Source organism: Rousettus aegyptiacus, unplaced genomic scaffold, assembly GCF_014176215.1.
Source record: "Rousettus aegyptiacus isolate mRouAeg1 unplaced genomic scaffold, mRouAeg1.p scaffold_m13_p_2, whole genome shotgun sequence".
NCBI classification, from domain to species: Eukaryota; Metazoa; Chordata; class Mammalia; order Chiroptera; family Pteropodidae; genus Rousettus; species Rousettus aegyptiacus.
Genome location: NW_023416295.1, coordinates 68,936,148 through 68,958,672, shown reverse-complemented (window position 1 = coordinate 68,958,672; position 22,525 = coordinate 68,936,148). Strand labels below are relative to the sequence as shown.

General features: G+C 33.6%; 1 protein-coding gene across 1 annotated transcript in view; it reads left to right on the top strand.

Moving 5' to 3' along the window:
* ARHGAP15 (Rho GTPase activating protein 15) overlaps window positions 1–22,525 on the top strand; it is a 584,899-nt gene that overhangs the window by 365,161 nt on the left and 197,213 nt on the right. Inside the window, exon 10 of the mRNA XM_016136367.2 lies at window positions 5,054–5,152. Within this exon, the coding sequence (XP_015991853.1) occupies window positions 5,054–5,152 (99 nt within the window). The remainder of the gene's footprint in view (window positions 1–5,053; window positions 5,153–22,525) is intronic.

The following is a 22,525-nucleotide window of genomic DNA, read 5'->3' as shown; positions in this document are numbered from 1 at the left end:
TGAAATTCTCTCCCATTCACCCCAACTCAAAATCCTTCTCTAAGTCCATCCTTTCTTTATCATTAATCCCCACCATGAAATTTCTTAAAAGGAGTTTCTTTACTATCTCTTCCTCACCTTCTCTTCAGATCTTGACCACAAACATCTGCTTTTCAGTTTCATTCTTCTACTAAAGCCATTTTCTTTATGATAACCAGTATCCTCCGAATTGCCAAAATTCAACAGAAAACTTTTCACCTTTATCTCCCATCACCATTCTGCTGCATCTGAAATGCTTATCTTAACTTCTAAATATCACTCTCACTAATCTCCAGATTCTTTGGTTTCTGCATCTGGCTCTCCTTCAGCCAAGCAAGAAACTTGAAAGACCTTTTGCCCAATGGGTAGGCTCACCTGCATTCAGTAAACAAAATCCCATGAATCACCTCTTTTCTCTTCGTTTACATACTTATCTTTTTCCCCCTAGATACTAATGCTTTGTAGCTATAGACAAATGATTAAATGTCTTTATGCCTTACTTTTCTTTCCTGTTAAATCAGGATATTGATAGTATCTACCACAAAAGGATTGAAAATTAGTTTAAAATGTAAATAAGTTAGAATGTATTAAGTACTTTGAACCTTGCCTAGCTTAATGTAAGTGCGTAATAAATCTTCACTATTATTATAACGTGCCCTTATAATGGTACTAATCACATTATATTATGTTTGTGAGAGAACATCTTTCCCCCTAGACTTTAGGAGATCATGCTTCACACATCATTGTATTTTGAGGCTGGAACACAATGTCTGGCTTATAGTAGGTATGTAATAGGTAGTTACTGCATGAATTAATCTTTGCATTCTTTACAACACCCAGCAGATAGTAGGTGCTCACAAAATATTCACAGACTTGAATTCGATAGAATCAAATTGGTATGGAGAGAATGCAGAATAAGTAGTGCCATTATACTAGATAAGGCATGGTGAGTTTAAATTTTAAGGTGAGAGCAGTTTCCTTTGAGATTCTTTCCATGGATGAATCTAAACTAATGCATAATTCACATTCCTAGCAAATCTAGAATTATTTTTTTCACTATTTGCTCCCCAGTTTCAGTTTTCACATTCCGTCAACTCTCTTTGTTTCTATTCTCAAAATGTAACTTAAATCACCAAAAACCTAGACACCTGTTATCATTTTTGTCAGTAAGCTATTGCTACATAACAAACACAAAATCTCAGTGGCATACAACAAAAAGCATTTCTCATATGTCTGTGGGTCAGGTAGTTTAGAGCAGACTTAACTGAACAGCTCTGCTTTAAGCTTAGGTCTGACTGGCCTTGTCTCCTCATTGAGAAGTTGGCTTCAGTTCTGTGCCATAGATATTCTGAAGCCCAAATTGAAGGAGAAGCTGCTACCCGAGTAAGCTCTTGTCTTGACCATAACAGAGAAGGAAGCAAGCTAGTAGAAATCTGTAATGTGTCTTAAAGCCTGTCTGAAACAGACACATTGTCATTTCTACTCATACTACGTTGTCTAAAGCAAGTCATATGGCCAAGCCCAACATCAATGAAGTGGGAGAAATAAATGTTGCCCACTCTAGTGAGTTATACCATGCAGTCACCTGCCAAAGGAGATAAATGTGTAAATCTAATTAAGAGAAAATGAGAAGAATTGTAAACAAATAAATATACCACACTTCTATCCTGATTCTGGTCTTCAGAGTGTCTTTCCCAGGCAATGACATTAGCCTCCTTGTGTCCAATCTTGCACATAATTTGTGTCCTCATTTGGTTATTAACCTTCTGGTTACAAGTGATAGAATACACAGTTAAACATGGCTTATATTACCTTATATGACAAGAAGTCAAGAGAAAGTGTTTTATAATTAGATTGAAAGTTGAACAATGCCATCGAGGTCTCATTTTTTAAATCATGTTATCTTTCGTTTGTGTACTTGTTGCCTAATGGTGACAAGATTGTTGCAGTAGCTCCAAGGATCACATCATTGCATAATGATGTTCAAAGAAGGAAGAAAAAGAAAAGTGCTTCTTCATATACCCCTTTTCCTTTATCATGGAAAAAACATCTCTTCTCTGATAGCTTCCAAAGTCCCTTCTCCTGACCAGAATTATCTGATCACTCAAAGCTGTAAGAGAAACAGAAGTAATAGAAAACATTTCAGGTTCTGTCTTATGAATGGACTCTAAAAACAAGAAGTCGAGAGGGGAATATATCTGCACACTTTCAAATAATTTAACTTACCTGACTTAATATTTAAGACCTTTCATCACACAATCTTTATCTCCTTTTAAAGCTTAATACATTAAGATTTCTCTAAATAAGAAAGAGTAAATGTTTTTCTCAGCTCACAACATTCTTCCTATCATTCCTCACATTACTGATGTGTTTGTTTACCTCTCCTTTATTTTCCCCACATGCCCTTTTGCACCTTCTCTTAACTCTCCACTTTAAGTCTTACTTATTCTTGAAAATTCAGTTTTTCTACGGGAAGTCTTCCAGGAGAAGACATGGGCACTTAAGTTTTTCTGACGCCCCAGCATATGCTCCCATTGTACTTGTGCTTCCCCAATTACAGGATTTTTTTTTTTTTATGATGGAGTCTTTCTATGTGCTTATTTACATGCTGCTCTACTAGAAAACAAACTCTTAGAGCATAGGGGATGGGTCTTAGTTATTATATTAGCAGCGCCTTTTAGCTCCTGACACAAAGCAGTCACTTAGGATTTTCTTTTGCAAATAACCGAATGAATGAGAGTAAATGCTCTAGAATTATTCCATCTCATTTTTTATGTATCTACTCATTAAAAAAAAAAAAAAAAACTTTCTCCAGACTTTAACATTCACTTCATTCAGGAATCTGTTTTTTTAATGACCCTCGTCTCAGAAACTTCTCCCATTTTCCATCACACACAAACTACATCTGCACTAAATGTCAGAAAGACCTATGCTATAGGACACTTTTCTTAGCATTTAGTACCTTTTATGACATGATATATTCCATTTTGTATATTATTTGACCTCTTCTGTTAGCCTTTACAAGATTATAAACATGTTGATTTCTTTTTTACCATTTAATATGCCTACCTCATTGCTATAAAGATAGACGATATTCAATAAATATTTGTGAAATTGATATGAATTATGATTTTCATTAAAGGATTTTATACTTTATAGCAATTCTTCATGACTATAAATCTAGCCAACCTAAATTATTTGATTTAAAGTTCTGGGTTATTTTTCTTAATATTTATGTCATTTTTCTTTATAGTGGTGGCTCACTGTTTTTGAACATATCTTTGATACTGGACTAAGTATTAGAGCAAATATCCATGATTATTTACCACTTTTCTACACTATGTTGATGTTTTTGAGCTTATCTTTTTTCTCTCCCTTGGACAAAAATATATATATCCATACTGGATTACATTATTATTAGTGTTTTAACCTTAATTGCTTCTCTTCCTGCTGGATTGTTTCCAATTCAAGCCATCATTTTTTTTCCTAAGAAATGGATGAAAATCATGACTTCCTTGAAGTCTCACCACACTCCACTTTGATGACCCCTTTGTAAAATATAATATTTATTGTTCTGTTGTGCTACATTTTATATTTTTCTTTCCACTTATGCTACAAATATTTTTTAAATTCATCGAAAACCTCCACTGATGATTCAGATGATGTCTTGCAGTCAGTGATTCTATAAATGTTAATTGAACTTTTAGTATATGTCAAACATTGTCTAGTTAATGGGTAGTAAAAGAAATAGGGTAACCTAAGTGTCTTTCAATAGATAAGTAGATAAAGAAGTTATGGTACATATATACAATGGAATATTTCTCAGCCGTAAAAAATTAAATATTGCCATTTGCAATGACATGGATGGACCTAGAGGGTATTATGCTGAGTGAAATAAGTCAGACAGAGAAAGATAAATACCATATGATTTCACTTATATGTGGAATCTAAGGAACAAAAGAAACAAACTAAATGAAAACAGACTCACAGATACAGAGAACAAACTGGTGATTGCCAGAGGAGAAAGGGAGTGGGGGGCTGGGTGGAAAAAGTAAAGGAATGAAGAAATACAGATAAAAAATAAAAATACACAATGCAAGGTGGCATAAATCATGTTCTAAAAAAGAGGGTTAAGCTAGGATTTCACAGTGTGTTTTCTCGGAAACATTGGTCTAGAGAAATGCCCTTTGAAATAAAAGGATCTTACTCAAATAAGTGCGGGAAGTATTGCATCCTCCAGCCCTTTGTGGAGATTCCCAGGGCACATTGGCATATCACAAGCTCAAAAATAAATACACAAGAAAGAAACCTATTTAACTTTTTTTAACCCAAATGTTGCTAAACCATTTTGATCACCAGCACTTTTTCCTTTATAACCTACTAACATCATAAAGAGCTAGTATTCCAAAGATCCTATGTTACAGGAGACACAAAGGTGAGATGGGAAGGATAGAGTTGTAGGTAAGTTCAATCTGAGCTGAGTCCTAAAGGAAAGGGGACACTTAGGTTAGAGAAGAGGAAGGTCATTTAAGGCAGGAGAAATATTAAGAAATTCACTTCGACATTAAGTCTCCTAGAACTTACCTCGTCAAATATCACTGAGCCACAGAATAAATCTTTTACATATACTGACAAAAATAATAATTTTTACGATCATTAATAAATTTCTTCTAAAATACTTGACATTAATTCATTGATATTTTGCAGAAGTTTTCTTAATTCTTTATTATTATTTTTACAGATAACAAAGTTAAGCTTAAAGAGACTATAATTTACTCAGTCACCCCTGTCTAATCGATGGCATTGTGTTAGTTTTTTTCTCTGGGGCTGGTGTCCTGGTCCAAAAGGGAAGAAGTTATGATCTTTATATGTCTGTAATAGACACTTTCGAATTAAAGCAAAAAAAAAAAAAAAAAAAAAATCAATTCCTATGCAAGATGCAGATTTCATCATGCAGTGGATATGGAAACAGAATTAAATTAAAGAACAACGCAAGCTTGGATTTTAATGGAGCTCATCTTTGTTTCTTTTGCAGATCAAATTTTTGGCTCTCATCTGCACACAGTGTGTGAACGTGAAAATTCCACAGTTCCGCGGTTCGTAAACCAATGCATTGAAGCTGTCGAAAAAAGAGGTGAGTAACTGAATATGCAGCAATTTCTCCCTATTACTGCACCCTCTACACAACCAATGCTGAAGTTAACAGCGCCACTCCATTTGTCTGAGAAGCCATGCAGTTAAAATTTGACTTTTGTTAATCAGTTAAGAGGATCAAGTTTCTTATTAACTTTAGTTTGTTTTTACAATAGGGACATCAGTAATTCCCACTAATGTTCTTTTTATTTTTTTAATATTTTGCCTGTCTGACGTGTTGTTGATTCAATTGCAAACTTCTTGTTTTCAAGCCAGTGATAAAACATTCATAAAATATCAGCACTCACAGTGTTAGAACCCTCCTAACATTCATGCTGGTAGATGTTGTGCCAGAACAATTTTTGGTAAGCCACCAATGTTACCCAAGTGAAGCAAATAGCATCTCTACTTGCAAACAGCGATATTCCATCTTCCATGTGTTTCTCTTCAGTGAGAATACAGCTAACTGGCTTTCCTGGAACAATTAACAGATACACCTCCAGTGTTAAGATGACCTCTGATCCTTACATTTCAACATTTTGTTTTTCCTCTGAAATCATTTCATCTTACTGAAAAGAACAAAACAAAACCTAATTGAATCATCATTTGTATGCTAGTCTATCTGTGGGATATTTTTCCTTCACACTATGACTTCATTCATTCAAGGTCATTTTCCTGGAAGATGCATACAGTAGACATACAATCTCAAAAAATGTATTGTATAAAAATATGAAGCTTCATCACCATCTGTTACAAGTTTACAACATATTCCCAGGATCTAGGGGGATATATATCATGTAAAAGACAGAGGAGTTTTCAGAAAAAGAATTGGTGAATCTGTTCCCATTTTCAGCTCCCAATCTCTTGAAACAATAGAACCAAGGGGAAAAAAATCTTTACCAAGTTATCTGCTAGAGAAAGGCTATTTTAATTCTCTCAGTGTTACCTGGCTTTATTATAGTAGCATAATAAAAATGGTCTGCAATTTCCAACTCCTGGAAATTCATACTTTAATTATATTGTAAGGACAGCCTTGGGATCCTATTATTCCCATATCAGTAGGGAATGAGAATAACAAGAATGGAATGAGTGGGTAGGGAAAGTGGATAAAGAGACTGGCTTTAGGAAAAAGCATATCAACACATCAGAGAGAAAAGATGAGAGAGTTCAGAGAGAGAGAAAGCAGAAAACAGTAAAAGCGGAATGAACGTGAGGAGAGGTATCTGTGAGGAATGGAGTCAATTGGAGTTTAGAGAGAAATGTGTTTTTATTGCATGTTGCAATTTCATTTAATTTTGTAAGTACATATTTGAGAAATAAATACTATTTAATAAGTACTTAACGCCAAAGTGGATCACTGAAAATGTTATAATGTTATTATTGCCAATAGCTAAATTATCATTTTCAGGAAATCTTCAGTCACTTATAAATACTCAGTACTGACAATGTGAGCACTGTTATATTAGAGCAAAAATCCAAATAGGACTTTTGGGGAAGCTGTACATGATAAGATGTATGCACATATGGAAAAGGGCTCTGTACCTCTTAATCCATGCACATACGCCAGGCAAGATGAAAACCCTGCTTGATACAGCCTTGTGGGATGCAGATATCATAATATTGTAAAGTGAAAATTGTCTATAAATAGAAACTGTATCTTTTGTTCATGGCATTTTGTTGGAGATTTTTTAAAAAAATAAGATAATGTTTTTGCTGACAGGAGCAATCATATGTGGCATTATATTTTATTGTCCTAATGTTTAATCTTGAACAAATTTGTAGGTCCAGTACTAAACAGAAACTAATAACACATATAATTATTAAAATAAGTTCTAAGCATTTTAATGAAACTTAAAGACCATAAAGAAATTGATAATTCAAAGCACTTTGGCAGTGTCAGTTTAAAGGAACTCTACAGAAATCTTCAATAAAAATTCAGAGGCACAAGATGAATCTCTCATGTCATTACAAGATTTACAAGTGTGTACTTTTGATTATATTTTTCTATGATCTTTTTTTAGATTAATATTCTTACATTTATATGCCAATTCTATTTACTCAAAGTGCTGTTTTTACTAAATTCTGGCATATAGCACCTTAGGACAGAAATAATTTATGTGAATCTAAGTCCAATGTTTATGCAGGCTTCTGATGACATTTTATGCTGGGATTGGTATTAGGAAGTAGCAGAGAAAGGTGCCAAGTCTCTCAGCACGGCTGGGACCAAGCATATCTAGAGCTCTCTTTCTAATGGCCAGATCCTCTTCCAGCCAAGATACTCAACTGCAGAGTCATGGGAAATGCTTATAGACCAGTTATGGGAAAGGCACATTTAATGAAATCTGTGTGTTTGCTCTCACAGTCTTAGGGAACTAGCCTCAATACTCACTACAGCAGTACATTGGCTGTTATTAAAAAAAAAGACTTGTTTCCTTTCTCTCTCTCTCTTTTTTTTATCCTTAAGATTCCCTGCCTTAAAAGAAATCATCTATAAACTGTAGCTGTATTTTTAAAAATGCTTTTCACATGCTTGATTTCAAACAAAACAATATCAGCAAGGCAGATCTCACCATTTATTCATTCATTCATCCACTCATCCATTCATTCATTCATTCAGTTAGTTTCTTGCACTTGGCAGAACCAAATTGCTCATGCTCCTGTAGTCTCCTCGGTGAAATTTCTACCCACTGCTCGGCACAAGATGCGACTAATGTAAGGTGGTATTGGTTACATTTGAAATTTTTCAACTCTTGGACATGCCTAGAGTAAATCTATTAATGAGCCGAATGTAAACTGATTTAGCGAATAACTCGTTTAGTATTCCTTATCTTTATTTGGTTTTCTTCGTTCCTCTAAATCACCAGAGCATTCCCTTTCTCACCAACTGTTATAACTGGATTAAAATCACTTTTGTGGTTTCTGACACTATCTGCTTAGCCTAAAAAATAGACACAAACCTAGGAAGACAAACTGTAAAGGAGCAAGTTGGTCTTCAAAGCTCTTCCAAGTAGTTAATTTTCTCTTGCCTTGCCTTTACACTTGCAGACTGTGTATACGAGATATGTAAGTTGCTGATTTATGTTTCTTCTTCCAAAGCAATTTCTGCAAAAATATCGAATTATTATTCAGTTAACGCTCCATACATATGGGAAACTGACCAAAAGCATGAGATCATTGGACGTTTATTTGTTTGTTTGTTTGTTGTTTGTTGTTTTGAGGTCTGGGGAAACAAGCATGTAGAGGAAGATATTGTGACATACAGGTAGTAGGTAGCTACAAACAATGAGAACTCCATTTTTCACTTGTGTAGTTTATGATGACCTTGAAAATTGCTTACTCAAGTATAGGGTCCCTGTGTCTCTTAGAAACAAAGGTCTAGGAGATGTGAACTAAACTATATTGTCTAAACTGGTGTTATTAGTATTAAGACTTTAATCTTTAGTTCTTTTTATTTAAGCATGTAAGAGTGACTACTCTTTGTGAAAGTCTGTTTTTTAGAAAGAGCCATATCCAGTATAAGAACTCAATAAATACTGGTTGAATGAAGTAACGGCCACTAAGTTTTTGTTGCATTTGTGCACAAAGCAACTATTTAGTACCTTTATGTGTCATTCTCTATACTACCAGTTGAAACTATAGAGAAGATATACATTAAACAAACACACACACACACACACACACACACACACACACACACACACAGCACAAACCATGATAAGTGCTTTGAAAGAAAAGAAGAGATACTAAAAAGGAGAATAACTACTACAATTTTTTTTTTTAAAAGTAAGGCAGTTCACTTAAAAATGACATAACCAAGAGTGGGGGAAATGGGGAGATATTGGCCAAAGGGTGTAAAGTTACAGATATGTAGGATAAATAAGTCTAGATGTCTAATGTACAGGTGACATGAGTTAATACTGTATGAAATACGGGAAATATGCTAAGAAAGTAGACTTCAGGTGCCCTTATCACAAAAAAATAATTGGTAGCTATGTGAAGAGATGACATGTTAATGACCTTGACTATAATAATCATCAAATCATCATGTCGTACACCTTAACTACATACAATTTTTACTTTAAAATATTTTAAATGACATAAGAAACAGTGGACAATAATTGCATGTTTGTCTTGTTTTTGCCTTTTTTTAAGACCAGGAGAAGTTTACTTTGGCCTACTTCCCAGGTTATTTTCTCAGCACATTGTGGCAATTCAATATAAGGAGTCACTTGGTGTGAGATACCCAAAAAGACATCCCTTAAATGGCAAACCAATCCTTTTTCTACCCAGCAAGGCCATTGCAATGGACTTCTTTTACATAATAATAGAGTTAACTTAATGAATGCACATATTACTACCTTAAATGTATTTTTTATGCATCTAATATATTTTTGTTTGTAAGGGAATAAGACTGGTTTTTAAAAAATCATTTCTTAATTCCTCATCCTTTTAAATATGGTTTAACAATTTATTCTTCCTTCATGATTCTCAGTTCAGGTTAATATGCCCCCTAAATTATTTAACAACATTAAAATGATACCTAGAGATCTATTGCACAACAGTGTGAATGTACTTAACACTTCCGAACTATACACTTAAAAATGGTTAAGGCAGTATATTTTTGCATTATTTTCAATTACAATTAAAAATAAATGATACCAAGTTTTCCAAATTTGATGATTCCAGCTATATAAGCTACTTTCCAGAATGCCTCAGCAGATGCTAATCAACAAGTTTGTCCTCTCTTTCTTTTTCCTGGAACACAAAATACTATGACAAGAACGATATACAAACTTACATATTTGACTTGGTGCCTAAAAGCCACCCTGGGATCCATAACCTTGCTTAAAGATTTAAGAAAGACCTTTAGTCTACTTCTGAGAAGGTCCTTAGCCTCAAAAACTTTATCTCTCAACTTGACTTCTTAGCAGCTGTTATATTTTTTTGCTGTCGTTTGTTTGACAGGATCCAGTTATAGGTTCCGATGTCTGTTTAAAGAAACAAGGAGGCCGTTGGCTTTAAAATTCCCTCATTGCTTGTATGATCAGCATTTTCCCAGGCTTTTCTACATAGTTTGCCAAGCAAAGGGACTGACCTTTTGTAGCAAACACTTTTTCATTTCAAAATGCTCACTTTGATTTTTGTCCCATTTTATGCTCATTCCAAACTGTTTACAACCCACTAAAAATGACTGTGAATTATATGTTTGTGTAATGGATTCCTTTTGTGGTCGGAGTGGAATGTTTACTTTGAACAATTAGTTATCTTTGGGTAGATTATAGCAACATAGAAAAAGAATGGCTAAAATTATTATTATACCTTAACTGTTTGTTTTTGGTAATCCCTCTGCTGTTACATGAAGTTTGAGAGAATGTCATATTAACCTGTCCCCTGACATTGTAAATTAAATCTATTTCTCTAACTGTGTGAATAATTATTTGGAAATATTTGTTCATACTATAAGAAGGCATAGTTATGCACTACTTAGGAATATGCTTATCTGACTCATAAAATTCAAAATACAGAATCTACATAAATACATAGATATTTACTATACATATATATATATATATGTTGCAGTTATATAATAGGTAAGGCATGCATATGTATACATTATTACATCAATAACAGTCATGATTGTGGTTGAGCTATTATGCCAAGAGATACCATGCATTATACTTGTTAATATAATTTTCCTCATACTCAATTCAGTGCACCAGTCTGCCTCCTGAGATCTTACCAAGTGTTCACTTGCAAAAGTTAAACTTTACACAATCTTTTCCCACTGCCTGAGAATCCAGGCCCCTAAAGTGCAGATCGTATTGCCTTCACCAGACAAGCTCTGCTCTCAGTTCTGCTAATTTTGTACCGGTCATTCTTTCCCACTTTGGGATAATCTATTATAGTTGGATCCAGGCACGCACTAAAGGCTGATACTTCCATGAAGAATGTGCAATTTGTACTGTTTAGTTTGTGACGAGATTCTTGAAAACTTTTATGATTCTATCTTGTTCCAGAGAGACTTCTGCTTGCTTGTTTAATAAGCAGTGAGTGGGAAAGAAAAGTAACAAAAACAAAACAAACTGATAAAAATTACATGCTCGAAAAAAAATCAAGAGTTCAAGATAAGCACTTTTTCTTTTTCTCCAGAGAGTATTTGTGGACTGAACAAAAATGTTTCTGAGGGCGCTGACCTGTATGTTGCTATTTTTTTTTAAGTGCTTGCTTTTCATGCTTAAAGCTAGGGATCCACAGGCATTTTCAAGAGAGATAGTCCTCAAAGAAACTCCATGAAAGTTTATAGCGAATTTTCCTTAGTTTTTACTTCTGAGTTAAAACTACGTTCAATTTAATGTTTTGGTGTTTTGTGTTTTGTTTTGTTGGGTTGTTTTAATGCAACCCCAACGATAGTCACCTTCCTGACAGTAATCAGAATATCTTGTGCTGGATCCAAGAAGGAGATGGCCCTTTGGGATTGTCACGCCGGGGCCTGTGTCTGTAAGAAAGCCACATTCAGGGCTAGAAGGGAAGACCAAAAAAAAAAAAAAAAAAAAAAGAGAGTAAACAGGAAACAGCCAGCAATAGTATGGAAGAGAAACTAGAAAAAGACAAACAAAAGAAATCAGAGATGACAAAGTGGAGAAAGAGAAAAAAACTGTGTTTTGCAATTGAGAAAACAAATGCAGATAAAAGAGCAGGCTTGCGAGGTCTGTAATGAAGACAGACTATTGAACCAGTAATCATCTCTTCCACAGTTACCTGATACTTGCTTCTCTTTTCTAAAAAATTTTGCTCTTGTTCAAAAAAATGCTTGTAAGTTAAATCTTGCCATGAATGTCAAATTTACAATGAACGTTCACAAATTCTGTATATAGAAGTGATTAATTCACTGTACTTATTAGTGGCATTTAATGGAGTTTATCTACATCTAGCAATACACAATAGTCTTATTCTCAAAAAGAGAGCTTAAACATTAAAGAAGTTAACATAGGAATAAATGTGCAGTTCAAGAACCGGAAAGGCTATCTAATGTATCCAGCAATGTGGCTCTGGTCAAATCGGTCGGCGGATATTCCCACACTTTCAAGTCCAGAATACATAAGAATAAATAATGTCTCTTCCCAGATAAAACCTGAGTCTAATTTCCAACTCCCACCCCCTTTCTAAAGTTTAGGTTTTTAACATACTTTCCTCTGGGAGTCAGTTGGAAGGAAACAGAGCCAAAATGAATACCCTAGACAATTAGCCTCTTAATGTGCATGAAGGATTTAAATAATGCAACACCTCAACATGTGGAGATGCAATACTCTAAAATATCCTATCATGGTCTCATTTACATGATAGGAGTTCTGGGTCCAGGAGATTTTTTTGTTATAAATCCCTATATTCAGAAGTTAATAGTTCAATCATAAAAATAATCTTGGCTGAAAGTTAGCAGGATATTTTCTCCTGGAAGCAAATATTTACAGTTTTTTTTAATCACATGCTTTTGGAAAGTGTTCAGGCTTTCAAATATGTGAGCAAAATAATAATAATAATAATAATAATAATAATAATAATAATAAAGCAGTCAGAGAGTTTCAGACATTTGTTGCCCTGAGATTCCAAAATGGATTTGCAGTTCTTAAATAGAATTTTTAAAATTCTTATTGCATGTGAACAAATTGATTAAAAAAAATAAATTATCAAAACTTTTTCAGAAGTGTCACTACATTTTGTGAAATAATCCATTCTTTATTGATTGAACAAGAATCTATGCATTCTATTTTCATAGACATTTCTCTAGAGTTTAAATATTTATGAAAATTAAGAGGTTTTAAATTCAGGAAGCTATGGATAACCCCAAACGATTATACTCTTTTGTGGGCTTCCTAATGAATAACATTCCCTTTTAAAATGCCTAAAAATAACTTGCCTTTTCCAAGGAATTTTCATACTTCTAAATGAAGTGTGTCCAACTTAAGCATTAATCCTTAATCTATGTATACAGTAAAAGAGACATACAGATTCCAGAAGTAGTTGCATTGGTTTATATAATTGAACACAGCATATTTTCCTCTATAGGATGTTTTACAATAATTTACTCTTCTCTTTAGAAGATTTCTGTCTCTGAGATTCTTCTAAACTCTGCGAGAGCTTTTCTTTTAGTCTAACAGGCTGTGGAGTTAGAAATATTTTTCTTGGGGTCAAAGTAATCTTTTCTTGCTAGTTTTGTCCCTTTTTGCCAAATTTTATACTTTGCAAACCACTTCCTATTTTCAGTACAGAAGAAAAAAAACAAACAAAAAAAATCAAGAGCAAGACACTTTGAGAAGAAAATTTAACCATGCAAAACCAAAATAGCTCTGAAACGATACTGCTGGAAGAATTCTTGAAGTTATAGTAGACTGTAGACCCAAAATGTAAAATCACACTCTTTTTAAGGAAATATGAATTTCCTGAGATTTAAGATGAAAGCATAACTTAAAAAAGAAAAATATTTAAAATATTACCTTTAGTACATTATGTACTCTTTCATACAAGGAGCATGGATTTATTTTTATCTCTTAACATGGTGTCTGGCACCTAATGGATTCTCAATAAATGAAAAGTAAATGGATAAATTATATTCAACATTGCTTAAATCTTCATTGGAAAGTTACACATCATTGCTACATCTGCATATAGTTGAAACTAAAAAGATCAATGACCAATGGTTATTGGTTAAAGGCAGCTGCATGATGTAGAGAGAATAACGTAGTTTGTAAATCTGCTTTTTAAGCGTTTAAACCATTTCTGATGACAGTATATTATATTGTTGTAAATGATATCATTCTTTTCCATCTATACCCAGCTATGCTAAACATTTGAAGTTATGTTTTCTTACAGATTGTATGCTCATCAATTTTTGGATACTATATTTAGTGCATCATCCAGCAGCTAAAAGAATATCCATTCTCTACTCATTTTCATCAGAGGAAGCCAGATCCTATTAGGTATTGTTTCGACACCAGTAGCCTGCTGTTTTTAATCAAGGAACTGAATATAACTATGACTTGTAAGTGACATGCTTGAGAATGGTCAGACATAAGCTCAGATTCCATAACCACACAGAAAGTTGGGCACCACATCTCTTTAATTCAGACTTTGAATACCACGTGGGTGCTGTTCTGTATTAGTTTATGTCCCTGCGAACATCTCACCTTCTTGATTGAGTCAGTGTTTATTTCTATGTAATCTCAATAAATTTTTATTTTAATCATAACTTTTTAGCCGAGTCTGCCAAAGAATTTGAAATAAGAAATACATAGTCAACTGCATAGACCTATCAATTTGAAGCTAATGAAGACAAGATATCAATATTCTAACTTCTGACATGATTTTGCTATTGGATATTGATTTCATTTTCTCAAAATTTACTTCATAGCAGAAAAAAAGTTAAGCTCTCTGATGCTATCAAAAGCTCTATTACAACTTTGAATACACCAGTCATTAAAATAAGACTGTTATCTATCTCATTTTAAAAAATGATGCTCTTATTATTATGTTTTTCATTTTTGACAGTTTAGGCTAACTTAACTCTTTAGTCTCTCTAGAAATAGATGGCATTGTAATCATTGTAGTAAGCTTTCTTTAATTTTGTCTTAAAGGCAAGCAGTTGGCTTGTATTTGAAATTGCATAGCATAACATCAAAGTCCACGTATTTGGCCTAGAGTCTGACAGCACGAGAAACACGAATTTCCTCTAGATTTAATTCTTGACTCTGATAATTCATACAACTCGTTTTCTCAGTGTAAGCTCAATCATACCTAAGGGTTCAATAATTTCATCAGTGACATCAAAGTTCCTATATGAGAATGACTCTTCAAGCTATTTCTTACATTCAGACCTGAGGTCTAGGAACAGCCTTTCTTGGATTTTCTTCTGACATTGCAAACTCAGCTTTTACAAACCAAACGTATCACTTTCCCCAACACACGTATTCATTCTCCTTTATTTCTTAATTCCGTCATCATGACCTATTTTCCCCACCAATCTAAAAAGAAATATATTGGGCATGTTAGATTCTTCTCTCTCATTACATACTATTATCATTCACCAAGTCTGATTATCTCTGCTTTTTTACTATCTCTTGAATTGCATTCTTCCTTTCACCTCTTATGGTTTTGATTGGGCCCCCATAATTTCTTTTAAGATAAACCTCCTAATCGATAACATTGCCTTTGTTCTCATTTCTTCCCAGGCCACTCTGCTCAATGCTACCAAATTATTTCTTTTAAATAGAAACAGGATCATGTTATACCCTCTTAGAACCCTCTAATGGTTCTTTTTTTCTCATGAGGATAAATAAAATTTCACACTAATTATTCTCATTAAAAATATGACATCTTTCTAGTATCCAGCTTCATGTGTTCAATAAGTTGCTTCCTATGCTCCAGGAATACCAACTACATTAAGTTTTCCAAAGTCTGATTCTCCTTATGTGTGCTATTCCCTCTCAAAGACCCTCTCCCCATTTATCTACTTATCAAATTCATGCTCATTTTCTTGTGCATGACACAAGAGTCACCTTCTGCAAGGAATATTCTCTAACCGTTATCCTCAACCACCTCTGCATGGTGCCTTAAACATTATTAGGGTTTCCTTCCACAGTGTTCCAGTAACAGCTTTACTTTTTCTAATATAGCCCTCATTGTATGGAACTGTAAAGGCTGGCTTCATTATCTGCTCCTCCATCTAGAATGTGAGTCCTTAAGTCTAAGAATTGTGCCCAGTTAACTCTATCTCCTCAGTGCTTAACACATTTTAGCTGGCATATGATAAGGGCCCAACTCGTGATGGATGATTAAAAAGATGAATAGATCACAATTACCCAAGATTTCTTTTCATCTGTTCATCCATGAATCCATCCTTAAGAATCAAATCCTATATACTGAAAACTCATTGAACTGCTAGTAGTGATTAAATGGCTCTTTAAACATAATTTAAAGTCACATTATCCAGAAGGTAGAGTAACTACCTTAAAAATGAAAGTAATGTGTTTTTTTTTTCTTTTTGCAGTATGGTATGATATCTGTATGAATACCACATTAGCAATAGTCTATAATAGTAGAATGGTATAAGACAGGACAAAAAAGAGCAATGAGTCTGATGTTCAGTGCAAGTTTTAAACAAAACAAACTTCCTCATCCTTCATAGGGAGAAAACAGTTCTCTCAACAAATAGCATTAAATTGTTTCATAAACCTGTGGGACTCAACTAACTAAGGCCAAATTTGATGCTTTTGAGAACTGCCAGTATCATAAGACTAGGACTGTCATCTTTCTGGCTCAAAAAATTATACCCTTTTATATATAAACCCCCAGGCATTATGCCTACTTCCTTGTAAGTTTGGGTATAATTTTTCCCATTATCCCCTGCTAGGTCTCTTTCGCCATCATTGCTTTCCAGGCATCTACCATCTACTGAATAGCCGTGTTACTGATTATTTTCTCCCAAATGTATTAGCTTGCATTATTTAAGGCTGAATCTCATTTTATAATTTCCTGCTCATATTTCTAAACTCCTTAAGTCCATTTGTATGATTCCTTTGTCTTCACAGATGTCCACAGTTCCTCCCAATGTAGTGTCATCAGCAAATTTAATTAATGCTCTGTTTACCTCTCCTTCTAATGAAACCAGTCCCATGTTTCATTTCATCATACAAAGTAAAAATGTATCGGCAATAAAACAGTCCGAAGAAATGTTCCCTCACTCTAGGAGGGGAAGTTAAGGATACAGCAAAGAACCATGTGGTGAGGAGTGGACTGGGCACCGAGGTGAGCTAGTTTGCTATTGCCCTAAGGCAAAACCTTTTTCACAGCAACCACACATTGACAAATTGCCTGGGTTGGTGCTGGAGTGTGTGTGTGTGTGTGCGCGCGCGCGCACGCCCACGCATATATGTATAAGATAGCTATGTTATCCTGAAGACTTTTTACTTATGATACACTTATTAATATATGAAAAGCATATTTATATCTATAAATACGAATACCAAAGTAAGCTAGTATCATTCAATTAATAGTATAACTGCAAATTAACTACAACAGAAATACATCCGGATATACACAGGGTCACAATTAGGGAGTTTTTTCTAACATTCCCTACTGTCTAAATTTTTATCTCAGTCCTTAACTTGATAAATACTTTAAATCCAAATTACACTTTGCTTTTAAATAAAAGTCCATATAAATAGTAAATTTATAGAATATAGTAAGAAAAAATGTAGAGGTACACAACGAACATGTCAGTAAAAAGTGTATATATTTTAACCTCTAGAATTAATAGGCCAGAAAATTGAGCTTGATTAGAGAAAGAGATTTTTCTTGTTAACTTAAAGGTAGGCACGTTTATTTTTAAAAATTACACCATTAGTCTTTGAAGATATGGTCATAGAGTGATTTATGTAAAGAAAGCATTTATTAAGCACCCATTGTGTGCCACAGATCATGCTATTGCTAATGATTTCTAACATGAACCAATAGTATCGATTTAAAGCCTTCATTAATTGTTACCAAATACTCCATAGATTGTATCCCTAACTTCAGTAAAATCTTGCAAATATTTACCATGTTACATATGAAGATTCATTGTTCATAACGTGGATGTATTAGTATAAATCCATTGATTCCACAGGAAAAAAAATGTTGAAGTTTTTGCTTCGATTAGAACAGATGGTAGAACAATATCTCTATTGTTAGATACAGAAGACAATGTGTGTTCCGTGTTGAAATGAAAGTTGATATATATTTTAAATGTAGTGCAAGGTCACCAAAGATGTCATCACCAGTAGATGGTATTAACAAAATAGTGACTGGGCATATTGTTAAGTAGTCACAACCTCGCATTGTTTTTTTAGTGAGAAAAATCTGTTGCATAATGCATTCTTATGAGAGAATTTTCTCAGATGCCAAGAATACAGGCAGAACTTCTCTAAGCTTTAATGGGAGTTTCTTGCCAGCACCTGTTACAGTATAGAGTTTATACATAATCCAAGCCTGGCTTGAAACTCGGACTTGAAAAAACTAATATGATGAAACCTTCTTATAATGTTTCCTCACGAGTAATGTTCATCTTTTAATCCTATGTCTGATATGTGTATGTCCGTTTTTTCTATTCAAATTCTTTTCCCATTGGAAAGGGTTCTTTCCACAAGCTTTTTATGGATCAGATCAGATAAAACAAGTTTTCTTACTAGATAAACTAGTGGAAAAGATACATAAGGGGGAAAGTTATTAGGCTAGAACCCGAATTAATGCTAGAAATCAACTCTTCTTAACTGAAAATAGTTCTAGTGATAGAGTATAGATTCCTGAGGAGCCAGCAGAAACAAAGTACCATGTGCAAAAAGCTATAGCCAGTAACTCTAAAACAGAGATCAGAGGTCAAAATAGTTTGGCCATATTTTCCCATATCTTTACAGACTAAATATAAGGAATTATAATATTTAAAAAGATATTGCATTTAATCCCATGGATAAATCAGCTGGGTAATGTTTTGTATAGAGGAGAAAGAGTTAAAAGAATTTTTAAAATTCCATATTTTTTAATTAACTCCCACAAATTCTCATTACCAGAACAAAAACAAAAAAAATTTCAGTGCCTATTTAACCAAGATTGTTGGAGATTGCACAGAAATACTATTTTATGAAAAACCACCTTCCTTTTAAAGGTGTTTGAAGTCTCTTTTCTACTATTTCTAACATGCATAGCATGTAAGAATGAAAACAAAACCCTCCTACTCACAGTCCTAAATTACTTATTGTCATTGTTCTATTTGACAGGATGGCAAGTTTTTTATTTATCAAATAGCAAATTTTTAGTTCCATATTTATCACAGGAATTTATAACTAATGTTGGTAGGTAACAAGGTTATAAATGGAAGTAGCTGGAAACCCTGAAACCATGAGAAGACAATTACAAACCTTTTAGTGAAATTTCTCACAGAGGAAAAACATGAGGTCTGAACAAGTACAACTCCAGACAGATAATGACATATTTTGCATACCCATTTGCCCCCTTCCTTTTTTTTCTTTATTAGGTGGTTGTGTTAATTAATACACACTGTCCCCTTGAGCACTATGTCTGACTTCCAATACTCTTCTGGAAAACCTGCCTAAAGAATATTATTTATACCTTAGCTTGAAGTTCAGATATCCTTATAATTCTTCTGAGTACTACCTTGAGTATAGTTGTTTTAAAACATATCAATAATTTAGCATTAAATGGCTTTGTCTCCTGTTAGAGCATTTTCAAGCACTATGGAAGAAAGGATTTTGTTTTGTTTTATTTTATTTTGTTTTGTTTGATAAAGCAAAGAAAGGAAAAGGGAGTCATACCGACACCTCTAAAAGCATGATGTGTTCTCAAGCTTAGTACCTTCCTCCTCTCTAGGAATTTCGCTTGTAGCACACTTTGCTCTAAACCTGGACCAAATAAGGTCATTATTTTCTTTTGATATTCCAACCTATGAACTCATAGAAATGTATTTGTGTCTAGGGATGGTCTTTGATAAGTTAATAGTCTTGGTTAAGATATATTTTAAAACTTGAAATTAGGTTGGGAATCTAAGACCTCGTGAGTCAACCATCAGTCGGGTCCATGTGCCAGGACCATAGGCTGATAAGCTTTATGCTGAGTTACTGGGGAGATTTACAGCCACCGGGGATATTGAAGATGAGAAGTGTCCGATGGAGCCAGTGGTCTATACACAGGCAACTCTACATGCAGTGCAGAAGTAGAAAAATGATGCAGTGGGAGAAGTCCTTCCCCCAGACTGTATTTTCTGTAGACCATAACCAGAAAGAGGACAGGCCTAGTTTTCAGAGATCTCAATATTCTAAGGAAGAATGGTGTATCTCTTCAGCATTTTATTCTGTAGAGCGAAGCTCTATATAGATTTTTGTAAGTTAGGCTCTTGAACCTCAGTTTAGAGCATTACACTTGCCTAAAAGAAAAATCCTTGTATAAGCTGTCCCTGAAGAAAGATAGATTATTTATTACACTTTCCATATGATGGAAATTATTATGATGATAAGAATAAATCATGTTTAAGAATAAACTGTGTGTTTAGTCAAATTCAAAAATGTACCTCTTCACTAAATCTTTAAATACAATAAAAACATTTCATTTCCCTGTATCCTGGTATAAGTGAAAATGGCAGGAAATCCAGGTAGGGTGAACATTTGGAGAATAGCAACTACCCTTTTGAATTAGCTTGAAACTGATATAATACACCCGCTCCCTCTTTTTTTTTTCCCTATCCCATTAGGTATTATACTTGACCTCTCATCCTTCATCTCTTCTTCTCTCACATCCTACACAAATGAAGTCTTGCTGTATTTGCCTTCTTTTTAGCTAAACTGCTTTCAGAATAGGATCTAATAGATTAATTCACATGAAAGTGTATACAATTAGTAAGGTTTGATGTGAAAGACCCCCATGGCATTTAAAGACAATAATATTCTAATTGCAGAATTGTAGACATAAGCAAAACTGTATAAAAGGCATATTTTAAGACAGAATTATCTTACCAAAACTTGTAAAAAAATACTACAAATGTAGCCTTTAAGTTAATGTTAAGACTACCCTTGGAGACTGATGCCATAAAGTCCATGTCTTCAAATTGATAGTCTTTCATTTCTATCTTCCCTAGCACTTCAAAGGTCAACTGTAGTGATCATGGATTTTTAAATATTTTTCTCAAAATTCAAAATCTGACAGCCCTTGGGGAAGTGGGAAAATAGAGATAACTTTTTATTTAAATGTAATGTAATGAAAAACATTAAACAGATTTTTAACTTAATTTCTTACCACTTAGAAAATCAAATATGTGAGGTAAATACTCAGTAAATATTGTATTAATGGACATCAACATATGTAACACACCTTAGTTTAATACACCTCCTTTCCATAACAACAGATCAGGAAGTAGTAATAGATGCTAAATATCTAACGATAGATGCTAATTATGTGTATGTATGGCCACACAAATATTTCAATAACACTTTTGATGTAGATCTATGTGAAAATTATCCAAGAGCAAGAAATCTGGTTTGTATTACACCAGTGCTAGATGAGTTTAAGTAAGGGAACAATTGGTATTGGAATGCCTTTTTTACTCAAATAATGTTTGAGTAATTAGAGAGTAAGCAATTTTTTTCTAGATGGTTAACAGTCCTCAAGTAGTCAAAAATGAAGCTGAGAAAATAGGTCTCTCCTACACCATTTAAACAAAACCTTTGCCTAATCTTTCTAGTTATAACCTGATAATAGAAATTAAGAAAGTCAACCTCAATGCTAGCTCTTGGCTTTTATCCATACATTTCTTTTTGTATGAATCTGAAAATCATGAATGACAATTGTATAAATTTTCCGGGAATAGTTTGAGCTTCTAATTAGGAAAAATGATCATGTCTTTTTAGCTCTATTCCGGAACCTTTTATTTGTATTGCAAAACCTGGGTATACTTTTTCTAATAATGGGATCATTTGTATAATACTTAAATTTTGAGATTTCTACTGTGTCTCATAAAGATTTGGAATCTGATATCATGGGTCTTAAAACATCTTTCAACTAAATTAGAGCTATAAAATAGAACATCCAAGGACACAGTAGATAGGTGATAATCACTCAAATTTTTTCAAATGGACCTATGAAAACATAAAATGTCAAAAATTTTTTAAAAATGTAATCTATGGCATAATTTTTGATAATAAAATAAATCTCATTATTTATGTTCATGAGTACATACACATATTGTAAAATAGTTGAGAAATTAATAAAATAATAAATAAAACCAGAATTATTTTTATAATCCCACTATACATAGATAATCACTGTTAATGCAGCAGTATATTGTAGACATGTTATATATAATTATATCTATTATAATATTATAATATCATATTATAATACCATACAACATATAATACAATATCATTGTATTATCTATATGTGTATATACCAATAACATGTATTATTTATTTCGGGATATAATGTAAAATTTAATATATATCATAATGGTTGTTTCCTTCTGAAGTTATCAATCGGAGTGTCTTGCTCAGATGTGTTGTATATGTGAAAATATTTTTTAAAATGCAAGTGTCATTGCCACTAACACAATGAATTTGTATGCAGGAGTCACTTTCAGTGCCTCAAAACAATGCTGGTGCTATGGCTCCATAATATCAAGACTGTACTCTTTTCTTTAATGTATCCCCAAAGCCTAGCATGCTTTTGCTACATAGTAAGTACTTAATCAATATGGGTTCAATTGCATAGAGAGTTGGAGTTCACCAACTCAAGGTCTTTCCATCCAGAATTTATTGGAATTGTTCTGTCTTTCCCTTTA